We start from the raw sequence: 18,806 nt of genomic DNA, 5'->3' as shown, positions 1-18,806 counted from the left end.
TATTGGGCAAAAAAATCTTCCCTGAGGATGGGGAGGCCCTGGCAAAGGTTGCCCAGAGAAGAAGCTGTGGCTGCCCCATCCCTGGGAGTGTCCAAGGCCAGGCTGGACGGGGCTTGGAGCCACCTGGAATAGTGGAAGCTGTCCCTGCCCATGGCAGGGATGGGACAAGATGATCTTTAACCCTTCCAACCCAAACCACTCCAGAATTCTGTGATCTTGAACATGATATCCTGGAAACAGGAAGAATCTTTTCAGAGTTAAAAACCCACCCAAGAAAACTTCTCACTCTGAGAGGGTGTTTCCTGCATTAATTAAAAAGATATAAACTGTGAGGTGAAGAAACAATATAACACCATTAAAATATACAAACAATGTTTTAGAAGTTACTCTGACACCTTCTATAAGCAGCACCGCGCACAAGTAACACAGGCAAAGTTTAACCTCACATTTGCTGATCAACAAAAGGGAATTTTTCTGGACAAAGGAGGGCTGGGTGCTTTTTTGCCTCAGGTATAATCAACAAGTAAATGGAGGCAGTGCTGGGCTTTTATGCACTGCACCCACACGACCACCAGTTACTGAATAATAAATGTCAGGCTATTCCATCACTGTAATATGCATGAGCAGGAGGCTGACTCACATCCAGCCAGCTGCAACAAGGCAAACAAAGAGTTTGAAAGTTATTACCGAAAAGGAAGGTGAGGTTTGTGTTTTCCCTCACTCCACATCAAGCTGTCTATCCAAGGGGGAGATTACTTGTGATTAGAAAGAGTAACAACTTGAAGGAAGTTTTTTTTTACTGAAATAGACATTATAAACTGGGCTGGAGGAAGGGAGAATGACATAATGACAGTGCCCTAGTTAAAACAGCTGAAAATTAACCTCCCATAATGAAAACACTGGCCGAGGAGCAGCAGAGCTCTTCACACATTAATCAAGGTGTCGTAGTTCACTGGGTCTCCTTCCCCTCTCTCCACAGCTGTTTGCTCAGCATGCAGCCAGATCTTTCACCCTTTTATTTCCCCCTCGCCTTCCCCTCCAACACATCTCCAAAGCTGCTCTTAGGAAGATATCCAAGTTTTCTTTTTTCAGGAGCAGAAGACAACTCTCACAGGGATAACTCATTAGAGACACGATGCAGAACTAAGCTGGCCTTTTATTTTATCAAGACAATGGTTTTCCTTCTCCTCAAAGACTGATGGCATTATTTGGCCATCTAGCTCTCCACATCACTCAAGGAGATCACAATATTGTTGTAAAGCCAAACCCAACTGCAGTTTTTATTTAAACATCCGTTCCTCTGCAGGCAGGTAAAGGGAAACAAAGGAAGAGTGAAAAGGGGAGATATAAACTTCTCAAGCTCGACATTATAACAAAGCAAGCTAAGATAAATGTGGTTTTCCTTGCAAATGCAGACAGATTAATATGGATAGCATAAATAAATTACTATTATAGTCCTAGGGAGAAAATACAGGCCCTCAAACAACAACAAATGTTGTGTGGTTTTAACTGAGTCAATCGGTCAAGAAGTTTTGCTGATCACGGCTGTCCTATAATCAGCTTTCCGTTGTCTAGATTTAATTATTACTTGTGGAAAAGACATCGCTGGCACCTGCCACTTTTACTGCTGACACTGAAATAGGAAATGGTTTTACTAAATATTACCACCCCCCAGCTCTGTCCAGCTCCAACCAAGCCCAGAATTGGTGTGATAAATCTGAAACGAAGCAATCAGCATGACCTTTAGCAGGCTGGCGTGATAAAGCCCGAAAAAGCCGTGTTCTGCAGATAATTCACGATTAATGCAGCAGAACTTGCTGCAAACAGTGCTCATAAACGCCCCGACTGGAGTGTGAAACCGCGAGCTGCAGAGCCTTACTTCAAAATTGTCATAAAACCGGAGTTGACGGGGGTTTGCTGCCTTGTTTTGGGGGGCCGGGGAGCTGTGTGGGGCTCTTGGGGATTGATGGGGGTTCGGAGCCCTGTTTGGGGCTCGGGGGCTGGGGGAGCCCTAGCGGGGTGCCGGGTTGCCCCGGCGGGAGAGGGGGAGGGCCCGTTTGGAGCGTGCCCAGCGCGGCGGGATCGCCCTTGGGAGGCCGGGAGCTCTCAAAGTCACCGCTCCTCCGGGAACCGGCGCTGAGCCCCCGCCGGGGCTGGCGGTGCGCGGTGCCGAGCGTGTGCCCCGACCTCTGTCCGCCGGCAAGAGGTTACGGGCGGTAATTAATGCACTAATTAACGAGCCGGACAGCCGAGGGGTGCCCCTCAGCCGCAGCCTCCCCGCCGCGGCGGACGCGCACACGCTGCCTCTCCATCAGCACCGCCCCGCGGCACGGCGGGCACCGTGAGGCGCGGGGGGCCGGGGCCGGTGCCCGCAGCGCTGCCCGGGGCCGTACCTCATACTGGATGTACTGCTTCCGCCACTCGGGGGTGATGTGCGCCGCGAGGTGCTCGGCGAACTTCATCCTGCCGCCGCCGCTGCCGCCGGCGGGCCGGGGCCGCGCTCGCTCCGCGCCCGCAGAGCCGCCTCGGCGGCGCCTGGCTGCGAACGGGCGTCGGTAGTGGGGGGCGGGGGGGTCCGCCGCCACCGCACATGGGCCCCCGCCCGCCCGCCCCGCCACTCCTCGGCCCGCCTCGGGCCTCCTCAGCGCCGCCCCGCCGCTGCCGCCGCCTCCTCGGCCGCCGCCGCCGCCATGTTCGCCACCGCCTCCCGCCGTCACCGCCCGCAGCCAACCGGCACCGGCACCGCGCGGCCCCGGCACCGCCGCCCGCCCACCGCCGCGGGGCGGGGCCTGCGCCCGGCACCGCCCCGGGACCGCCCGCCCGCCCTCGGCACCGCCGCACCGCCGGCCCGGGGCGGGGGCACCGCCCGGGACCGCCCGGGACCGCCCCGGGACCGCCCCGCGGGGAGGCGCCGTTCCCCGCGCCCGCCGCCGGGGGGCGCCGCGGCTCGCGCGGGTCTGGGGTCGGGTTTGGGGCGCGGGAGCGGCACCCGCGACCCCCGGGATGGGCGGGACAGCCCCGGGAATGAGGGACTGCCTGGGGATGGGAACGGGAACGGGAACGGGAACGGGGATGGGAACATGGGAATGGGAATGGGGATGGGAACATGGGAATGGGAATGGGGATGGGAACATGGGAATGGGGATGGGGATGAGGATGGGAACGGGGATGGGAATGGGGATGGGAATGGGGATGGGATGGGGATGGGAACATGGGAATGGGGATGGGGATGAGACAGGGATGGGAATGGGAATGGGAATGGGGATGGGGTGGGAATGGGAACATGAGAATGGGGGTGGGAATGGGGATGGGAACATGGGAATGGGAATGGGGATGAGACAGGAATGGGATGGGGATGGGAATGGGGATGAGATGGAAAGGGAATGAGAATGGGAACAGGAATGGGAATGGGAATGAGATAGAAAGGGAATGGGGATGGGGATGGGGATGGGGATGGGGATGGGGATGGGGTGGGGATGGGAATGGGATGGGGATGGGAACAGGGACGGGGACAGGAATGGGAACAGGGATGGGGACAGGAATGGGAATGGGAATGAAAATTGGGATGGGGATGGGATGGGATGGGATGGGATGGGATGGGATGGGATTGGGAATGGGATTGGGAAAGGAGTAGGATGGGATGAGATTGGTACAGCATAAAATGTGGAAGCGATGTGATGGAAAGGGAATGAGGTGGAGATGAGGTGAAATGGGAAGGGGAGAAGTGTAGCAGGGAGAGTGGTGCACGTGGGGGAAAAGAAGTGGCAGGATGGGGAGGGATCAAAGAGAGGAAAGAGAGAGAACAGGGGTGAAGATGGGGGAAAGAGTAGGAGAAAGTGCAGGATTGAGGGAGGAGGGAAGCTGGATTGACAGGCCACAAAAGACCAGCAGAAAAGGGAAAGAAAGACAAGAGGGGAAAAGAAAGAGGGAGGAGGGGAAAGGGAAAATTTTCCAAAAGTTTAATGATCTCCACCTCCTTTGCCCTTGTGCTGCCCATCAATGCTGGGCTGGGACGGGGGAACAGGGACTCCAGGGCAGCTCTTGGAGCAAACCCACCTGCACAGGGCCGTGCCTGCCCCATACAGACACCCCTGGGGCTGGGGATTTGGTACCCACTGGATCATGGCCCGAGGGACCAAACTGGAGCCGCTCCGAACGGTGCTGCAACCCTTGGTTATCCTAAAGTTTCTCAGTGGCCCTAATCCTGCCCCTCTCCAGTTCCTTGGTTTTGGGATTTGGGATCAATTTTGGTTTCCTTGAAACCTCCCAACCTTTGGCGTGACAGTTTTTAGCTTTTTCCACACGACCACAAGGTCCCTCCCCGGCAGCAGCTGCCGGAGCATCCCCCTGCCGCCGGCCAAGCTCGTTTGCTGCGGAGATTTACGGGGCTCCTGTCGCAGGATCCCCGGGAATCCGTGATTTGCGAGGGCTGAGATTCGCCTGCCGCTCGCCGATAGCATCTCTTAATTATGTTTGCAGCCAAGCCTTTAACGAGCAGAGCTTTGGTGCCCTTGCTGCGACACTTCACAGCAAGCCTGCCCGGCGCTGGCCCCGGCGCGGTGCCACAGCTTGACTTTACATTTCGCAGGTCACCGGCTTTTCAATGCCTCACCTTGGCATTGTTATGGGCTTTTCAATGCCTCACCTTGGCATTGTTATCGCCGTGCCCGATAACATCGCCCCGGGGCTGCTCCAGCCCAGAGGAGCTGGGATGTTACAGCCCCGAGCCTTTGGATGCTGGCGGGCTCCCGGAGATAACTTGCAGCAGGGGGGCAGAAAAGGGGATTAAGAGATAAATATTCTCTTTGTTATTTGCGGGAGGCATTGCCTGGAATACGTGCTGGGGTGTATAATAAATTAATGTCTTCTGATAACGACAGCTGGCAAATTTTGTAATGGAAAATAGCCAGTGATCCCCCCCCCTCCCCCGGCTTCTCTTTATTTATTTTATATCAATAAATGCTATTCTTTTTTTGTCATTAAACGAAGACAGATGGTAACAGGGGAGGCAGAGAAGAGGCTGGGTTCTTTGCTCACCATTGCCCCGTAGGAAGAGCTCCATTCAAATATCTGATTGGCAAATCCCTGCCTCCCGTTATCAGACACCCCTTGGGACCACACTGAGCATCCTCGTGTTTCACTGCTCTGCTGGGACCTGGGGCTTTCCAACTCCTCTAAAGGTTTCAAAACTCGCAGCTCAGCATATCCAGGCTTGGGGGATGAGTGCAGGAAGGGAGAGAGGGCAAGGAGAAGCCTTAAATGAAAGAGAAAAGGCCTCCACTATTCCCTGCCTCTACTGCCTTCTGCCTACAGCTGGGTGGAGGGCAGGCAGGGGGAATCCAGGCAGCACTGAGGAGGGATGCTGGTCTCAAAAATTCTAGTCTTGGGTCTGGATCTCCTCTCCACAGCTCAAGTTTGGATCCCAGTCTCTGTACCTTAGGTCTGGATCTACTCCCCATACCTCCCTTGCACAAGGCTGCCATGTTTTCCTCATCTCTTTCTCTCTTTTTTTTTTTCCAGGAAAGAGTTTGCATTGTGATTTCCCCCGTGCTGTTGTAGTTAGGGAAAAAAAAATCATAGAAGCAATGTTATTTGCATTTTGAAACCAAGCAAGGAGAAGCCAGAGTGGGCTTTCCGCCAGTGCAGTCTGGCACTTGCTTTGTTGGGAGCATATAGAATAATTTATAAATAGCATGGTGGGATTTTTTTAAAATATATAATTATACTTTTAAAGCTTCTGCATCGCTGGGGAAAAGGAGCCTTCAAAAAAGGCTTTAGAAAAAAAGAGTCTTGCCGAGGGAAAATTTGCTTTTCTGGCATTGATAAAATCACAAAGAGGAGAGTTTTTCATCGCAGGAGACAATGCAGGAAACTCATGGACCTCCTCCCACCTTCTCCCCAGGCAAAGGAATTTTAAGAAAGCCTGGATATTTAGGGGATCAGTTTGGCATGGGAGGAAATGCTTTAGGAGCACGACCTTCCCTGGCCCCATGAGCAGAGCAGGATTTGCTGAGCCTGGACTATGGGGTCAGGGGGATTGGTGTGATTTACTAAATTCCCTTGTTGTTTAGTATCAGTGGGATCTGAGAAGATAAAGTCAACTCTCCACTAAAAACAGGAGAAATTATGCCAAATCCCAGGGTTTTGGGAGCAGCAGCACATCCCAGCCTTGGTGGGGAGGCATCAGCAGGGGCAAAGGCTGCTCTTTGCATCCTTCACTGCCCTGCCCATGTGCTGATTCCCACTCCAGAGGGACGACCCAGAGGCTTCACTGCCACTGCCTGGCAAGGAAGACAGGGAATAAATAAATACAGAATTCAAAGCAAGCTGGGAGCAAGCTTGATGTGGAACAACAAGGGAATTGAGTAAATCACACCGAGAGAGGCTGCCCTGACTTCCAGGATCAATAGAGCAGCAGCCCTGGGCTGGACACCCCCAGCCCCAAGCCCTCCCATCATCAGCTCCATCGACGGCGGTCTTGAGGAACGGGGTCGATAGATCAGATTTCCCAGTGCAAAAATGCACAAATCTCCCGGCAGCCTGAGCTGGAGCTATTGATTTGTCTCACATTTCCTCTCCCTGCTGGCAGAGCATGAGGGTGTGATGAGGAGCACCAGGAGCTGGGGGGTCCCAGAGCCCAGGGAAGAGGCAGTGCACAAGGTCACACTGGGACAGGTCAGGGTGTTCATACAGCCAGGTGAGCTGCCTGCAGGAAGTTCTTTAAAGCCAGGAGGAACACAATAATGCAGTGGATTGATCTGATTCCAGTGGCAGGGATGTTGGTACCCATCCATCCTCTTCCACACACTGCCCTGGCAGCTTTTCCAAGGTGGGTAGGATGATGTTTTTGTCCCTGTTTCAGGATGAGACCTGCCAGGAGGGGCTGTGCCTTCTCCCACCTTGGATGCAGCAGGGTCAATTTACCCACTGGCTGAATTTGATCCATTAGCACTTCTGTAGCCCTGTATTCACCTTTTCTGTCTCTCTCTCTTCTGCTTTCTATCTCTTCTCTTCTTTGTTTTTCATTTCTACTGTGCTTCTAAATTCATGTCATTCTCTGCCAGAGTGGGAAAAGCATAATATAAAAACTACTATATATGGCTTTTTTACCATAAATCTGATGCTGTGAAAAATACCAACTCTTTATGTTCAGATAGTGACCCCTTTGCAGGCATATGTGCAAATTAAACATTTCCCACCCTGTTATAACTTACTGCTTCAACTTGAGTCCATCACAGAGGTGGATATGGACTCCAAATTCCCAACAGAGATGGGGCAGCTCAGGCAGATGTGGGTCTGTGGGCAGTAACCATGCCCTGCTGAGCTTGTATATCATCCATCCTGCTCTCCTCAAGGCAGGATTTGTCCCATGCATGGCTCATCCAGCATCCACAGGCCTGATGTTAAAATCCCAGCAACATCGCCCTGACTGGAAGCCCATCAGTGGGTTTGGCAGCTACTGAAGCACTCAGGGATGCAGATACAGGGGGTGTTGGGAAGGGTGAAAGTTTGGCAAGAAAATCTCACAGATACGTATGCTTAGCAGAAAGATTTTTAAATGTAGAGCCTGATGAAAGAATAGAGATGAAAGCAAGTTTTGATATAGAAGAGCCAGTCTTACTGGATAACTAAGAAGGCAAAGGGTGTGTTAGTTAGAAGGAGTTTTTATGAATTAGAGTAAAAGATAAACTCACTTCAAACAAGATGTTTTTACCAAGCAGAAAGATAGCACAAGCAAACAAATCAGCAAAGTTGCAAGTAGAAAAAAGGTCTCAGATTTTTCCACTGCAAGAAAACTGAAAAACAACTTCTACCTTAAACTGTAATGTACTGACTTTTAGTGATTGGAGAACAGTAACATGAATATGGTAATTGTAGTAGTTATGATAGGCTATAGATAAAAGTTAAGGTATAGATTGGTTCTGCTGTATGAAGATGCTCAGCAAAGAAAAGTATAGAATGCATTGTAACAAAAAGAAAAGTATTTAATGCATTGTAACCAAAACCAAAGGATCTGCAGGGCTGCCTGCAGCTGGAGCTGACAGCTGTGGGCACAGCTCTGTCACCCACAACCCTGAACTGCTGTAACATCTTAAATAGAATAAACTGCATTTTAAAGAGCCGCCTGGAGTCCTGCATCTCTCATTTAAGCTCTTAAGGGGGAAAGCAGCAGCTCCCTTTCCCAGGAGCGTGCCCTGTGCTGGGAGCAGAGCTGCCCCTGCCCTGGGTGACCTTTCCCGGGCTGACTCACGCAGGCAGCAGCTCCTGGTGCCTCACACGTGTCCCCTCCTCTTTGCTGAGGTCACAGCGGCATCCTGCCCGGAATCCCGGCCAGGGAATGTGAAATCACCCATCCTCCCTGTGGATCAGTGCCCCAGCCAGGGGTTTCCAGCAGGGCAGCGTGCCCCGGTGCCACAGAGGGATGAGCCCCCGGGAGCCGTGCCAGGGCTCATCCCTCTGTGCTGCCTCAATCCCGGAGCAGATGGGGGGTTTCACACCCTTCCCTGGTGTGGAAGTGATTGCTCCTGGATGCTTTCCAAGCCACATACATGCGCCTGCTTTAATTTATGCACGCTTGCTTTGTGTGAGAAGACAGCAGCTGACCAGTGGTTAAGAAAACTGAACGCGCTGAAAAGGTCTAAAATTAGAGAAGGAGTAAGAGCTGCTTCCTCCAGGCCCCAGGGCTGCCTGGGCTGCTTCCAGGAGAGCCTGGGAAGTGCTTCCAACCTCCCTGATGCAGCCCTGGGACTGCTGCACTACTGAATCCCCCTGCTGAAGCTGAAAGGAGCCTGTGCCTGCTGCACCTGACCATGTCCATAGATTGTCCCACCACTGTGGGACAGCATAGACATGTCACCCTGATTTTTTAATATTTTCTAAGCCTTCTGATGTTTACATTCTTGTAGCAAACTTTTTTTACACACTTTCTGTAAATAACTTATTGTGTTGCATTCTTTTATAGAAGAAAAGAAATTTGATAGACTGTTAGTTTGTCCGGTGTCATTGGAGAGGTGGCACTTTCCCCCTCCAATCCACTGTCACTTTTAGAAAACTATAAATGTTGGAGTCAGAAAATAAACTTCCCTTTTCCACCTTGAGAGCAGCACTGTGTGTGCTCGTGTTGTTTCATGTCCTATAGTGACACAAACCCTTCTCCCTTTGGGATGTTTTCCAGGGGACAGGGGCTGGTGAAGTGCCAGGTGGCCTTGGGACCGTTCCTGTCCTGTTTACAGCAACCTCACCTGCCTCGTTAAACACGCCCCTGCCTTGCCCTCCTGACTGCTGGCCCTTTCCCAGGGGAATACACCACATGAGGGGAGTGATGGAAAACCCACCAAACAGCAGGAAGGGAGGTGACCTGGGACAAGAAACAGCACCCATGGAGCTGCTGCTGCTGCTGGGTCACACAGGCAATGCCACTGTCACACCAGAGTCTCAGCAGGCTGTGCTGGAAACAGGAGATGTTGGTGCATTGATGCTGCAGGCACCAAGCTGCCACAAGCACAATTAAAAAGCTGGGGGAGCCCCTCTTTCCTGTGCCACCCCTGTGACAGAGAGAAGGACATGCCACGTGTGAGAGCCCATGCCCAGGTGTGACACCATGAGCTGGTACATGCTGGAGGATTGTCACTGCAATTCTCTGCACTGAACTTGTGTCCCTTATCCAGCCTGTCAGCAATGGCAACAAAAAGTTGAGTGCCAGAGAGCTTGAGGTGTGTGGTAATAGCTGTGGCAGAGACCTCTAAAGCTGGCTGGACTTCCTAGGAGATTTTGGAAATAGCTTTGTGGGGTTTTTAACAACCTCTGCACCTTATCAAAGTGCATGAAAGGCCACAGGCTTCCTGCTTGCAAGGGCTGTGGTCAGAGGTTATAGCCAGGTGGGAGTAAATCTCTTCTCCCCGTGACAGGACTGGAGGAAACAGCCTCAGGTTGCTCCAGAGGAGGTTTAGATTGGATATTGGGAAAAATTTCTTCACTGAAACAGGCAGAGCAGGGCAGTGGTAGAATCATGGTCCCTAGAATTGTTCCAAAAAAAGTATGGATGTGATGCTCAGGAACATGTTTAGTGGTGAACAAGGCAGTCCTGAGTTAATGGTTGGACTGAGTGGTCTTAGAGGTTTTTCCATCCATAATGATCCTGTGGTTTTAGGGAAAGCACAGCTGCTCCTGCCAAACCTGGCTTGACCCTGCCCAGCCTGAGCCCTGAGCCGTGAGCACCCTTAGGGTCTCAGCTCCTGCTGGTGTCCCCAGTGGGTTGCAGGTGCCAGACATTGTGCTCCAGTCTGCTGGGACATCTCCTGGGCCAGCATCAGGCTGGCTGTTCCTCCCTGGTGGGTCTCATTTGGCCTGGAGAAGGAATCACATATCTCAGGGTCATTCCCTCATGCACCAGGGCTGAGTGTGATCCATACACAGGTACCATAACATGCATCTCCAAGTCCTGCAGCCTCAGGACAGATGTCAGATCAGAAAGAATCATTTGAAGCAAGCGGAGATGTGTCCCAGAGGTCCTTGTGCCACCAGGGCAGAGAGAGAAGGCAAAGGCAGCACATCAGCTGGGTTCCCATCCCAGCTCTGGATGAGTCCTTGCTGGGAGCTCCATGCTCTGCTGGGATCTCTGATGGCAGCCTGGCTTTGTCCTCACCATGGGAATTAGCCCTGGGACCAACCACACCTATTTGGAACCCCCTGGCATTTCTCAGGGCCTCCAAGCAATGCCAGCAGGTTTGGCAAGGGTCACCCTGGCAGCCTGGGACCCCCAAGCCGTGCAGATCCTCTCTGTCTCCAGACATCATCACAATTTTTACAAGTCTGGCAGGAATTAGCCCTGAAACCCTTCCCTGGCTAACAGGGACCACTGAATGGTGACATGGAGGGGACACTGGGTGTCCCCTTCCTCTGAGCCACCCCAGCCTGCCCCACCAGGGCATGCTGACCTGCAGCCCGAGCCATGCTGTGGGAAATAGTAAAGGTAAGAAGATTTTGAGGAAATTGGGAAAAGTAGGCTTTAGAAATAGGAAGAATAAAAAACTCAGAATTAGTGTACCGTGTATTGTTAGTAGAAAGCAGACAAGCAAGCATTGTGTGAAGCAGGTGTACGTGTGCTTTTAGTAACTGGCTAAAACAATTGTCTGTAAGCTTTAGCAAGGTGCTGTTGGCTAGGAAGTTTTTAAAATGCTCTGTAACAAAGAAATCTTTACCTGCTGGTGGTTGTACGTGAGCTTTGCCATCTCTCTATTGTCTCAACCATGTAATGAGGCTGATGCTGCAAATAAAACCTCAAAGAACATACCCCAGCAGTCCTGTCCTGTCCATGAAAGGAAAACTCCCCAACACACCATGCCTGCTCTATTTTACAGCCAAAACAAGCCATAAATCCCCCTCCACAGAGCTGGAAGGTGCAATTGCTTTTCTGTGGCGCAGGTTTTATCTTGTGCGACTCGTGGCATCACGTGAGGGAAATCTGTAAGTAAAAGTCAGGCTGGAGCCATTTATAACAGCAGCACTGTGATTGTTACTCCTGACAGCTGCAATTACAGGCACTCCCTTCCATCTCTGCACGCCGGGGGAGAGCAGAGCCAGCACCAGGAGCAGCTTTTCCAGAGCTGCATCCCTGCCAGAACAGACCTTGTCACCCACGGGCAGGGATCACTCAGGGAGGGCTCCAGGGAAAAGTGTGGGATGGGGGTAAGCCCTAGCAAGGAGGGATACAGGGTGTAAGGAGAGCTCATCAGGTGGTGCTCATCTCTGTGGAGAAGACAGGGGACAGGGGATTTGTGGCATTCACAATCCCTGAACATAATTCTTTCACCCAGGGGTTTTCTCCTGGGGAGCTGAAAGGCAGCAAGAAGCCTCAGAGAAAAAGAGAACAATTCTTATCTCATTTGCTTCTCCTGCGTTGTGCTCACATGGAGTGTCTTTAAAGATTGTTTTACCCAAAGTAATTGCTGAATTAAACTGCAGCGTGAGTTGTTTAAACTCATTGGCCAAGCTGTTTCAGGACTCTGGAAAGAGTCAGGAGTTTTCATTATTATCTTTTTAGCGTTCAGTAAGTATCTTTTTTGTATTCTTTAATATAGTATAGTATAATCAAGGAATAAATTAACCTTCTAACAAGATAAAGTCAAATAGATCATTCTCTCCCCTGGTAGGGGATGCCTATATTTTACAATAGGGATTATCCAGGGGTGTGCAGGGATGAACAGCAGGTCCAAGCCCTCCATGGGGAGATGGAGAGGGAAAGGAGGGACATCCATGGTCTTGCAGTGGCAGGGCAGTGACAAATTACTCACTCAATGTGAGCCAAGGGGGGGCTGGCAAGAGGCAGGCAGTGTGGAAGTGACAGCCCAAACTCAGCTGGGCTTTCCTGCTGAACACCTCAGCTCAGCCTTCTCCACACAGTTTCTGGGCAACTGAAACCTCCAAATTGAGCTAAATTTCATCGTTGTCCTGGTAAAAAAACCCACACATAAGAAGTGACTTTTTCTTTTGCTCTTTTCAGTGAATAACACCGTGGGGTTTGTTCCACAGCTAAGGGCTCTGCTGTGGTTGTTATGTGGTGACCCCACCACATCCCTGAGCAGCCTATTCCAGCATCTCACAACCCTTTTCCTGAAGAAATTTTTCCTCATATCTAACCTGAACATCTCCTAGTGCAGCTTGAAGCCATTTCCTCTCATGCTGTCTCTTGCAACCTGGAGTAGAGATTGATCTCCACCTGGCCACAACCTCCTCTTAGGGAGTTATGGAGAGCAGTAAGGTCTCCTCTGACTCTCCAGGACAAACAGCCAGATTTTCCGCTGGAAAAGAAAAAAAAAAAAGATAGGATAGAAGAAGCAGCAGGCTGAATGAAATGAAACAAAAAGAAACGGTTTTGTGTTTGCTTCACACCAAACAAAACATTCTAGGTCAACCAAACCAAAATTTCTCCTCTTCATTTCCATTTAGAAAACAGAATACACACAACATTTCACCTGGCTGCCCCAAACCACAAAGACTCAGTGCTGAGATATCCCTCTCCACAGAAAGATTCACTATTTGCACAGCTCCAGCTGCAACCTTCGAACCTCTGGCCAGTTCCTGTGTTGCAACCACACTGGTGCTGATGTCAGCCCAGCAGGGCTTGGGGCAGGCTTGGGGACCAGTGCTCAGCACCTGCTAGAGGAGTTTTTCCATCAGGGTTTCAGAGGTTTAATGATATGCCAGGAGAAGGCAGATTTATGCACCTCTGAGGGGGGTTATGCATTGCTCCTGATTTGTATTCAGCACGGCGCAGGAATTTATGGAAGGAGGGGATCGATGTTTTATTGATATCTAAAAAAACCTATATGATGGATGTGCTAATTGCACGTTTTTTCTCCCAGACTCCCTTTATTATACACAAACAAATGGCCCTGCTGCTTTAACAAATGCACGGAAAATGTGCAATGGAGCCAGACTCCTTGGAGGTGATGCATGAGAGGGGGGCCTGGCTAACGCCAGGGCAGAGACCTCAGTTCTTTGTTTAACCTCTTCCCTAGCCAGTATTGAATTTTGGTTTCCTGTAGACTCCATTTCCATTTCATGGAAATCAGGGCCATGCTGTGGGCTCCTGGCTGCTACAGCAGGTATTGGTTCCCAAAAATACTGATTGAGTTGTGCATTTGCTGTGCCTTGCTGAGAGGGGACACACAGGGGGAAGAAGGAGCAGGGTTTTTATCTCTCTGCTAAAGCAGTGAGAGTGCAGAGCAGAGGGGCAGCACTCAGTGGTTGTTCCCCCTCCTCCCTCTCCCCTTGCAGGGGTGAAGGTGAGCCAGGAGCTGTGATTTGTGTAGCAACACGTGTAAAAAAAAATCAATATTCCTAAAGGAAATCCCAGGCACACAGTGCCCTGTGAGCCTGAGCCCCACAGCAGTGCTCCAGTCAGGGAAGGAGGGTGGCTCTGCTCAGTGCAGAGCTCTGTGCTCTGGGCTCTGCTTTCTGCACAAAGCATGTGGGATATGGGGAGCCACCAGCACAGGAAAAGGACACAGAGCAGATACACGAGGTGGTAGCAGCACGGAACAGAAGGTGGGGTAAAGCACGGAGCCCCAAGCATCGCACCCGAGCGCTGCCTGCCCAAAACTGGCACAGCTTGGGTTTTCACAGTGAGGAATTTGTCATCTTGGGGGCCGGGGAAAAAGTTCTCAGCCATTAACCTCATGTTCTGCCAAGAAATGGCTTTGGCAGGCAGCTGCCACCCACGCAGCTCCAGGCTCTATAGGCAGGCAGGGCGTGGGGTTGTGGCTTTGACAGGGCTTGGTGGTGCCCTGCAGGGACATTTGGCAAAGGCTCAGGCACGAGTGAGCCCCTCTTGGTCCCTCCCATGCCCTGGCAGGAGGATGGTTGGAGGCACAATGGGGAGGAGGGCTCTCCCCGTGGGACATTGGTGCCAAATCACCCAAAAAGTGATGAGGGAGAAAGAAAAGGAGAGTGGCAGGATGAGAACATATGGAATGGGTAGCCTGGAGGAGCCCAGGGGACAGGAGGGGACATTTATTAACCACAGCAGCAGCTCTGCCAGGTTGACATGATGTCTCTGGTTTGAGCTTTTATATTTTTCAGATTCTGTGCTGCTTTAGTGTGTGGGTCTGGGCTTCACATGAGGGGATGGTGAGCTCTCTGCACAGAGCAGGGAGACAAAACAATTCCTGCTCCAGCTGGGCACCAAGGGCAAATGATCCAAATCTCAGCACCAAGAGCACAAACACCGTGGGCTGGAGAGAGAAAAACAAGCAGGATGGGACTGCATGGGCTAAAGCTGGAATTGCACAATTAACTCCAATATGCAAATGGAGCAGAACTTATAAAAGTGAGAGACTTCATGACCAGTTGTTCATTTTTTGTGACCATTTTGGTTCATCTTGGGTGTAGCCCTGGCTGGGCTCTTGTGCTGCCCAAGGTGGATCCGTTCAGGCCTTTTAATAAATCTCTATTTTATTCTTTAGCTCTGTCCAGCCTCTGTTCTAGCTCAGCCTTCACAAGGCATCAGACGTGGGGGCTGTGCCACAGTAGGGGAGTGCCACTGGCTCCCTGTGCCACTCACCCTGGGGAGCCACACACGTGCCCAGCCCGCTCCTCCTCCAAATTCAGGTGTCTCCCACAGTGAAAGGCATGTCTACAAACCAACCAGCTCCTAATTGCCTCATTCTCCTTTTGTTGTGGGGAAAAAAAAAAGTAATCATAGCTTAGCTCGCAGGGATCCTTTCAGATGTTGCTTTCAGCCTCGGTGTGTGTGGTGGCCTCTGCCCTCTGCACAGGGACAATGACAGGTCCCCAGGCTGGCCAGCAGGATGGATATGATAATTATCCAGGGATATTTTTTCCCTGCTTGGCACTGCTGGTCACAGCCTGTTATTGTGTCTCTGCTATCCCAGCGTGGGACCTGGGCAGACCCACACACACAGGCCTGCATGAATTTTTTTGCTACTTGGTGTTTGTAATGCTTCTGGTTTCGTGTGCTCTGCAGCCAGGGCTGGGGGAATGGGCTGAATTTGAGCTGCCCCACACTGGGGTGACTGGGGGGCTCTCCCAGCCCTGCACCACCTCACGTTTGCAGGGTGGGTTGGTGCACCCAGCAGAAGGGCTGGGCTCCCATCCTGCTCTGTCCCAGCCTGCTGGGAACCAGCAGTGACATCGACATCATCCAGCAGAGCAGGAGCACTCTGAGCTCAGCATCCCCCAAATCAGCATTTCCACACCAGGCTCTCCACGGGCGCCTTGCACCAAACGAAAAAGTGAAAGAGAGCTGGTAGGAGCTGTCAGTGCTCTAGAGAAGGAACCGGCGGGGCAGGGAGGCCTCTCTCACCATGGAGACGCTGCGGACGGAGAGCTGCGGAGGCTGTGCGCTCCGCTTTCGCTCCTGCGAGTGCTTTTCATTCTTCCCCAGCTGCTCCAGGCGGATTCCGCGCTGCCAGCCCGGCCCGGCTGCCCCGGAGCCACCTGGGGCTGCCCCGGAGCGCCGGCGGGGCCGGGCTGGAACCGCTGCATGGAGCCCAATGGGGCTGCTGGGGAGCGGTGGGAGGACGAGAAAAAAAAAATTAATTAAAAATAAAAATAAATTAAAATTTATATCATAATATAATAATATATAATAATGTTTTTTCTATTTTACAATATTTTAACTTTTAAAATATTTTGTATCTTATAATAATTTTATAATAATAAAATCAATTCATTTTTATTATAAATAACTAGTTTTATTCTAGATATATATTTATAATATATATTATAATATATTCATATTCTATATAATATAACGAATATAATATAATATAATATAATATAATATAATATAATATAATATAATATAATATAATATAATATAATATATATTATATTATATTATATTATATTATATTATATTATATTATATTATATTATATTATATTATATTATATTATATATAATATATTATTTATTATATATTATATATTATATATTATTATTGTATTATATATTATAAATATATAATATATAATGTATATTTTTATATACTATAATGTGTTATATAAAATAATATTTCTAATATACAATAGATAATGTACAATATACAATATACACTAGGTACATATATTAGATATGTGTGTGTATTAATATAATATAATATAATATAATATAATATAATGTAATATAATATAAATATAATATAAATATAATACAATACAATATTTATTTTATATATAGTGAGGTTGTTAAGAGAGCAAGAGCATAAAAGCCAGGCTATTCCTGCTGTTCATGGAATGTCTTTTTTTCCTACAGATCCTGCATTTTCCTCTGGAAAATGGATGGAAAAGTGGGTGCACGCGTTGCTCGCAGGCTGCTGAATGGAAAAGGTTGGCTTTTTTTCCTCTGAGTCTCTTCACAGCCTCACTGGGTGCCAGAGGCTTTTCTTAGAGGTGGAAAAAGCCCCAGCACAGCCAAGGCAGCAAGCTGGAGCATCACAGTGACAGGCCCGGAGGGAATGGCACGGGGCTGTGTCAGGGGAGGGTTCGGCTGGATTTTAGAGAAAGGTTCCTCACCCAGAGCGTGGCTGGGCACTGAACGGGCTCCCCAGGGAAGTGGCCACAGCACAGAGCTCAAGAAGCATTTGAACAACGCTCTCAGGCACACGGCGTGACTCCTGGGGCTGTGCAGGGCCAGGAGGGGCACTCCATGATCCTTGTGTGCCCCTTCAATTCAGGATATTTTCTATTCTGTGGGTGAGTGGGATGTGGCTGGGACACCCCACATGGAGATACCACGGCATGTGCAGGGAGCACCTTCACCCTCACCCATCACCCAGCGCCTCGGGGTCACACCGGCACCCCAAACCCGAGACCCCCGGCCCGCAGCCCCGCAGCACGGAGCGGGCCAGGGGGCACTCGGGGCTCCATTGGCCGCCGCCGGGGGTGGAGGAAGGAGGGAGACGGGACTCGACAGCTGTGCCCGGCAGAGAGAAACTTTCCGCCCGAAGCAGATCCCGGGATAAATATAAATATAAATATAAACAGCCTTTGGGATGGCTCTTGGCTGGGACCCCCGGGCAGAGCAGGGCAGCGTCACCCCTGGGAACCGGGCACTGCATGCCGGGAGGAGCCCGGCTGACACCGGACATCGCGTACCGGCTTCATCCGGGCTGATCCCGGACACCGTGTACCGGAAAGATCCCGGCCGGTACCGGGCTCTGTGTCCCGGGGGATCCCGGCCGGTACCGGGCTCTGTGTCCCGGGCGGATCCCGGCCGGTACCGGGCTCTGTGTCCCGGGCGGATCCCGTCTGACACCAAGTCCGGTGTCCGGGGGGATCCCGTCCGGTACCGGGCCCGGTGTCCCGCGCTCTCCCCCCGCACTCGCCGGGACCATCCCGGAGCGGCCCGCGAGCGCCCTCCAGTGGTCCCGGCAGGAAGAGGAGGAGGAGGAAGCTGCTGGCGAGGAGGCGGCGGCGGCGGCGGCAGCCCCGGGACGGAGCGCGGAGGACGCGGGTGGCAACCAGGCGCAAAGGGGGTTTTGGGGGGCGAGAAGGATTGCCCTGAGAAGCTGTTCATCCCTGGAAGTGTCCAAGGCCAGGCTGGATGGAGCTCGGAGCGCCCTGGTGCAGCGGGAGGTGTCCCTGGCCATGGCGGGGAGTGGGACTGGATGGGCTTGGAGAGCCTCCCCCTCAGCCTGTCCCCTGTGCTGGGCACGGGGGACGTCACACCCTGAATCCTGTGTCCAGTTCTGGGCCCCTCAGCTCAGGAAGGACCAGGAGGGGCTGCAGCAAGTCCAGAGAATGGAACAGAGCCGGGGAAGGGGCTGAGGCAAAATTCTGGTGAGGAGCGGCTGAGAAAGCTGAGGATGCTCAGGGGACATCTCGCTCTCTACAACCCCCTTACAGGAGGGTGGAATGAGCTCAGTGTCAGCCTCTTCTCGCCGGTAACAAGCGGCAGGATGAGAGGAAACGGCCTCAAGTTGCGGCAGGGGAGGCTTAGATTTGATAATAAGAAAGTTTTTATGTGGAGAGGGTGGTCAGTCTTTGGGACAGGCTGCCATCCCTGTAAGCCCTCAAAAACCGGTTGGATGTGTCAGCTGGCGACACAGTTGAGTGGTGAACATGTTGGCGCTGCAGGGGAACGTTTGGACTCGACGATCTCGGAGGTCTTCCCCACCTAAACCATTCTGTCACTCCCCGTCATGTCGCCGCTCGCCGACCCGCGGATCCGCGGCCGCCCGGAACTCTTTTGCGTGGCGCGCGTTTCCCGCGGGCAGCGCGGGCGCGCGTACCGAGGCGCGGCGGGGGAGCGTGTTGCGGGGCGGACCGGGGCGGGCGCGG

The 18,806-nt window shown here is 51.6% G+C and overlaps 1 protein-coding gene across 1 annotated transcript in view; it reads right to left on the bottom strand.

Annotated features, from left to right (window-relative positions):
• XPR1 (xenotropic and polytropic retrovirus receptor 1) overlaps nucleotides 1–2,555 on the bottom strand; it is a 113,550-nt gene extending 110,995 nt beyond the window's left edge. Inside the window, exon 1 of the mRNA XM_030953664.1 lies at nucleotides 2,394–2,555. Within this exon, the coding sequence (XP_030809524.1) occupies nucleotides 2,394–2,462 (69 nt within the window). The 5' untranslated portion in view covers nucleotides 2,463–2,555. The remainder of the gene's footprint in view (nucleotides 1–2,393) is intronic.
• Nucleotides 2,556–18,806: the final 16,251 nt, after the last annotated feature.

Source organism: Camarhynchus parvulus, chromosome 8, assembly GCF_901933205.1.
Source record: "Camarhynchus parvulus chromosome 8, STF_HiC, whole genome shotgun sequence".
Classification (NCBI taxonomy): Eukaryota; Metazoa; Chordata; class Aves; order Passeriformes; family Thraupidae; genus Camarhynchus; species Camarhynchus parvulus.
The sequence above is the reverse complement of the archived record's forward strand: the minus strand, read 5'-3'. Positions and strand labels throughout refer to the sequence as shown.